At 63.6% G+C, this 5,948-nt stretch overlaps 1 protein-coding gene across 1 annotated transcript in view; it reads right to left on the bottom strand.

Moving 5' to 3' along the window:
• Positions 1-1,367: 1,367 nt before the first annotated feature.
• Positions 1,368-5,948, bottom strand: part of TTC34 (tetratricopeptide repeat domain 34) — a 29,031-nt gene continuing 24,450 nt past the window's right edge. Inside the window, exons 5-7 of the mRNA XM_011987214.1 lie at positions 5,424-5,694; positions 4,398-4,612; positions 1,368-1,895 (exon numbers count right to left, since the gene is read on the bottom strand). Coding sequence (XP_011842604.1) covers positions 1,368-1,895; positions 4,398-4,612; positions 5,424-5,694 — 1,014 coding nt within the window. The remainder of the gene's footprint in view (positions 1,896-4,397; positions 4,613-5,423; positions 5,695-5,948) is intronic.

The following is a 5,948-nucleotide window of genomic DNA, read 5'->3' as shown; positions in this document are numbered from 1 at the left end:
TAGTGATTTTCGGGCCCCAAGATTTATTTTCCTTTCACTCTCCTAAAAAGAGTTTTTTTTTTTAGATTTATCGCAGAGTTGAACAAGAGAGAATGGCACAGGTGTGGTCAAGATTCACCTGGGAGAGGAAGGGGGCAGGGGCAGAGGAGTGTGGCCACCTGAGCTGAGAGGCTATGTGGCAGGTGACCATTGTCACCAGTGTCACTGGCCAGGTCACCTGTCTGAATTTTGGGGTTGCAACCTCCATGATCCCCTAGAGCTGATGACAAATGCAAGTGCCCAGGAGGAGAGAGAAGCCAGGACGGGGGTGGTGGCCTTGTCTCCCCAGGGTGAAGTCAGGCAGGGCTCGGGGGCACGCTTTGCACCAAGCCAGCCCGCCCAGCTTGTCTCTCACCCATGGCCACGAGAGAAAGCCCTGGGCTGAGGCCTCAGTCTGTGACACTCATGGTGATGGGCACAGGCTGGCCGCCTCTGCCCCACCCAGAAGTCCCCGAGCTCACTGGCAGCTGCAAGGCCTGGGGACGTTTAACCCACGTATAGGAACCAGCTGTTCTCTCGTTCTGTGGAAGCACCGATACCTTCCAGCAGCTTTGGGAGACACGTCTGGGGGGAGCCTGGGGACTGTGCTCATCAGGTCCCCTCGGTGGTCCCTCTGCTTGGAAGGGAGGGGCCTGTGGAGGAGGGAGGGAGTTTACCCCCAGCGCACTGGGTTCTCGATGAAGGACCCCCATGAAAAGCACCCTGAAAGGTTAGCTTGGGGTATGGGCTTGCTGGGCCCATTTGGGAGCTCTGTCTCTGGGGAGGGTCCAGGCTCTACTGGAAGCCGGCCCCAGGCTCAGGCCAGGGTCCAAGCAAAATGCAGCTTCACAGCCACGGAGGGGCTTCTGGGTCTGGTACCGTCTCCCCAAAGGCCCCAGGGGTCTGGCCTCAATCCTGTCCAACCTGTAGGATCCCAGACCAGGGACAAGACCTGGGGCTGCTGCTTCAAGGTCTGAGCCCCAGGTGTGGGCCAAGAGGGCCCTAACTTCCGGGATGAGGTTGCTGGTGGTAGAAGGGACTGTGAAGCTTCTAGGATGGTCCTTTCATGTAAGTAGGAAGCTGTCCCCTTTCCTTCCCAAGGCAAAAAGGCGTGAGGCTGGCTGTCCAACACTGACTCATGCTGGGGTAGGGAAGCAGGGTGTGGGGAGGGCTGGGAAGGGGGTGGGGAGGGCTGGGAAGGGGGATATGGGGAGGACTGAGAAGGGGGTGTGGGGAGGGCAAGGCAGGTACCTCCCCGATTTGGGGAGCTGGGTGCACTCCCAGGCCTAGACATTGGGTGAGGTGCTAGGATGGGCCCGTGATTAGGGCTGGGAGGGGGTCGGGCCCAGTCACTGGAGCCAGCAGCCTGCGGATGCCTCCCTCCGGATTCTGGCCTTCAGTCTCTTCAGGCCACGGTGGTCGGGGTCCACCAGGAGGCCACTCTCGGCCGCCGTCCAGGCCTCTGGGTGACGCTGCTCTTCCAGGCAGCGCTGCCCGCGAAGGAGGAACAGGCGTGCGGTGGGGGCCCGGCCTGGCTGCTTGCACAGGCTGTTCTGGGCCAAGGTGGGCGCTAGCTTCAGGGCCTGGACAAAGGCCCCTGCGGCGGCTGCCTCGTCCCCCAGGCTCAGCAGCAGACGACCCTGACAGCAGAAGTCTTCTACCCGCCTTGGGAGGTCACTGTCCCCCAGAGTCTCCTGGAGCACATGGTCCAGGTCCCTGAGGGCCCGGCCAAACTCCTGCAGCTCGGCCAGGCAGGTGGCTCGCAGACGCAGGTGACAGGCACTGCTGCCACCGGCCAGGACAGACAGTGAGCAGTAGCCCAGCGCCCGCCTGGGTTGCCCTGCGTCCAGTAGGGTGCCGGCTTCCCAGGCTGCAGCCTGCACAGAGGACACAGAGAGAGGCAAGGAGAGTGGGGTCAGCTTCAAAAGCCCGGCCGCCCCTGCCCTGTAGCATTCTTCTGCAAAGCCAGCCTCTGCTGGCTCCCTGGGTAGGGCAGGGCCTCGGGCTGCACAGGAGCTGCCCGCTGCTTCTGGAGGGGCTGGCTGACCACGGGCAAGGGCAGGAGGGGGGACCCAGGGTAGAGGACCCTTCCCTGTATTTCTCACTGCCCCAGAAGCTGCCAAAGTGCTGTTCTGACCCTTGGAGGTCCAGCGGCAGTCCAAGGCCTGGCATCCTTGCCCACTGCTCTTCTCCCTGGGCCTCGGATCAGGGACCTGGATTTACCTTCTCATGGTTCCCTCCTGGCAGCCCTACCACCCCACCAGCTGGGCCCACGTTCCCTTGCCTGGGTGACCACAGCAGCCACCTCCCTCCGTCCCTCTGGGCCAAGTCACCTCTCCAACAGGCCCTCTGAGGTGGCTGCTGCCCAGCCTTTCCACTCTGCCCACCTTCCGAAGGCTGTCCCAGGTCTCAGGACAGTGGCAGATATGGCCCTTGCCTGGTCTCTGAGCACCCTAGACCCTCCTCCTGGGGCTGCTGGACGGAGGGCACAGCCTCTGCTGTGGGCGGCTGCTGACTAGGCCTGTCTGCGCCCCCACTCCTCCCAGGCACTTTCCTGAACCCACCCAGACCCAATTGCCTCATCTGTGACCCAGTTTCTTCACAGAGTCAACCACGACCAGAAATCCGCTTGCCTCACTGGGCTCCTCCTCTGCTCAAGAACCTGCAAGGGCTCCCCACCGCCTGAGGAACACGCCACGATGCAGGCCCCGCCTTTCTCGCTGGCCCTGCCTCTCTTCCAGCAGCCAGGCGGTCCTCGACGCTCCCTCCCGCGGGGAGCGCAGCGCACTCAGGACCCCGCCGGGCGCGGCTGCAGGGCGTGAAGCCCAGGTCCATGCCCAGGGTCCGTGCTTGGGAGCGAGGGGGTCCCATGGCCCCGGCTTTGCTGCTGGGCTCCCGCGGGGCACAGTGTGGCCTCTTCTGCCAGCTGTGAGCGGTGCCGAGCAAGGCAGGGGCTCGAACCCACGTCCCTGGCCTGCTGTGCGGCCCGCGGGGCCGCCCCTCTCCGGGCCGAGGCACCTGACCCCCCCTCCGCCCCCAACACGTAGCTCACGGCCCGGGATGGTCGCGAAGCCTCGGCCCGCGCAGGCCCCGCACATTTGGGCCAGGTCCATGGCAGCAGGAGGGCGCGGCCCCGAGCAGCTGTCGGACCCCGGGAGCCCCCGGGCCGCCCCCACGGGGAAGGGGGCTCAATCTGACCCTAGATACCCCTGATCCCGCGGCTCGGGCCGCGCAGGCGCAGTGCCACCCAGAGGGGTCCGCCTGCCGGGGCACGGGGCGCAGGAAGCGGGGCGAAACCGCTGTCGGCTCACTTCCGGGTCGGTCCGCGTCTCCAGGCAACCATTTCGCGTCCCGCAGATTCTTGCCTCGGCCAGGAGCCGCCTCCTGGCGCCCCCGCCCAGCCCCAGTCTGCAGCCTCGGAGACCCCTGCCCAGCCCCGCCTCCGGGCTCCGTGACCCCTGCCCAGGAGACCCCATCTAGCCGCCGCCTCTGGGCTCCAGGACCATGGCCCCAGCCAGGCTTCCCGCCCCCTGCCATGCCCTCCTTCCAGCTCGAAGACCCCAGCACAGCCCCCTCCTCCTGGCTCCGAAACCCCCCGTCCCTCTGGGAGCTCTGAGACCCCCAGCCCGGCCGTCTCCTCCAGGTCCCGGTAACCCGATCTCAGCCTTGCTCTTCAGCCCAGAGCGGCGGCGCCCCCTCCGCATCACCGAACTGCCCCTTAAACACTGGTGTAGCCCCGACCCCGCCATGAGATCCCTCTGTTCTTCCTAGCGTGGTTTCTGTTTTCCTAAGTGGCCCCCGAGTGCTAGAACCTGCTGGTGTCAGGAAGCATTAAAGAGGTGAAATCCTGTCCGGGCCCCGCCGGGGTGTAGTTCTGAGTCTCTGGGACCGCAAAGCCTGCTGTGCTCTTGGCCTCCCAGCCTGCCTTGTCCCCAGTGCCTTTTCCCGGCCTGCCTTGTCCCCACGTGCCTTTTCCCAGCCTGCCTTGTCCCCACGTGCCTTTTCCCAGCCTGCCTTGCCCCCACGTGCCTTCTCCAGGCCTGCCTTGGGCTTGGGGTGGGCTTCCTGCCAGGAAAGGTGCCCCTGGCTGGCTCAGTCTGGCCCTGAGGGCAAGGTCCCCTTCCCTCTCTTGCACCCAAGTCACCTGTGGCTTATACATCCCATACAAAGAGGCTGAGAGGTCGGTGGGGTTGTAGGGCCAAGATGGCCAGAGACTGTCTTCCTGGGCCAGAACTGGGTGTCTCCCACCCCACCCCAAATCCAACTGAAAACCCAACCGCAGAGACTGAAGAAGGGCTGCCCGGGTGGACGGCCCAGGGGTCTCATGCCTGTGTGCTGGGGAAGGTTGGCGTGGGAGATCCGTGGGGTTCTTTGCGCACCTGGGCAAGGCTCTGCCGCTCTGAGGCCTCCAGGAGATGCAGCAGGCAGCTGAGATCCGGGGCATCCACCTCAGCCAGGCCCTGCAGGTCCCGTGCAGCCGCTGGCACGTCTCCCTTCTTGAGCCGGAGCAGGCCCAGCCGGGCCCGGGCTGCCTCTGACGTTGGGGCAGGGTGCAGGGCTTTTTCCAGATGGGTGCCAGCCTCCTCATAGCTGCCTGTCAGGGATTCAGGAGGGACAGTCAGTGTGTGGGTGGGGCAGAGGTGCAAGAGAGCTCAGACTTGCTGGCTGCTCCTTCCCTGCCCTATACTGGCTTGCGGGGAGGTGATGATGGCTCAGCCCCAGGAAGAAGGAGCTGGGAGCAGAAGTGCACCGTGATTCCAGGCAGGTCACAGGGACTCACCTCTGACCCCACTTCACGATGCTGAGCCCCCTCACCATGGACACTACAAGGGGCTGCTTTCTCTCCCGAGCAACTAGAGGCAAACTCTGGGCCTGCTGGAGCAGACTAGCACGCGGGGAGCAGCCCTGGGGTCCCTGAAGCCCTTGGTGGGCAAATGCAGACTGCAGAGAGAGCTTGCCTTGGGAATTAGCGGTGAAATGGTTTCCACATCACCAGGGGGATGTGGAAATCTGCAGGAAAGGCCTGCATGTTGGCACATGGGGCTTATGACAGTTCCTCCTGGAACAGGGCCTGGCATCCCATGGGTGCCTGATAAACAACAGCTGGAGGTGCGTGAATCAATGAGGGGGCCGAGAGTCCGAGACCTTTTATGGACCAAGATCATGCCTCAGTTTCTCCTCCATTGCAAGCAAAGAGCCAGCCGGGTAAAGAGAGGAGAGCCTTTGAACACCAGGCCTCACACAGGGGGCAGGGCCAGAGGCCAGGGGATTTGGGGTGGAAGGGACCTTGGAAGCTATTGTGGTCCACGTCTCTTTCTTCCATTTTATAGAAAAGGATACAGAGGTCAGAGGAGCAGGGACAGAAGCCCAGACCCTGTGTTTCCCACCTTGGGGCTGCCACATACCCCGTGCCATGAGAATGTCCACCAGGAGGAGATGCCAGTCCAGTTGCCCTGCATCGATTTTGATCAGCGCCTGCCCCACAGCAAGGAGGCCTTGGGTGTCCTCGTCCTCGAGAGGGGCCCCAGTGTCCAGCAGCTGGCTCAGAAGGGCCCGGCAGCGGGAGTAGAGGCCCTGTGTGATGAGAGCCTGGGCTTCCGGCTTCAGAGAGCGGAGCTCAGGGACCACGGTCCCGGGGCCGAGCTTCAGAGCAGAGAGGATGTCGTCTACGGCTTCCTGCAAGGTGGGAGGGTGGGCGGGTGCAGAGTTGTCCTAGGTGGAGAGACTGGGTGGAGGGTCAGAGTAGGAGGGCTGGCTCTGTCTTTCTCATTCCCTGATCTTCTCCTTGGGGTCCTAGAGGGTCTGAACATCCAGCTTCCTGCCTCTTCCCGCTTTCCTGTGGCTGCAGCCTCTTACCATCCCTCCTGATTCTGGTTAGCATTTGAAAGGATCCAGCTCGCTGACCTTGACCCTGAAAGTTGTCAGGCCCA

The sequence above is a fragment of the Mandrillus leucophaeus genome, unplaced genomic scaffold (genome assembly GCF_000951045.1).
Source record: "Mandrillus leucophaeus isolate KB7577 unplaced genomic scaffold, Mleu.le_1.0 Scaffold305, whole genome shotgun sequence".
Taxonomy (NCBI): Eukaryota; Metazoa; Chordata; class Mammalia; order Primates; family Cercopithecidae; genus Mandrillus; species Mandrillus leucophaeus.
This window is presented reverse-complemented; position numbering and strand designations above follow the sequence as displayed.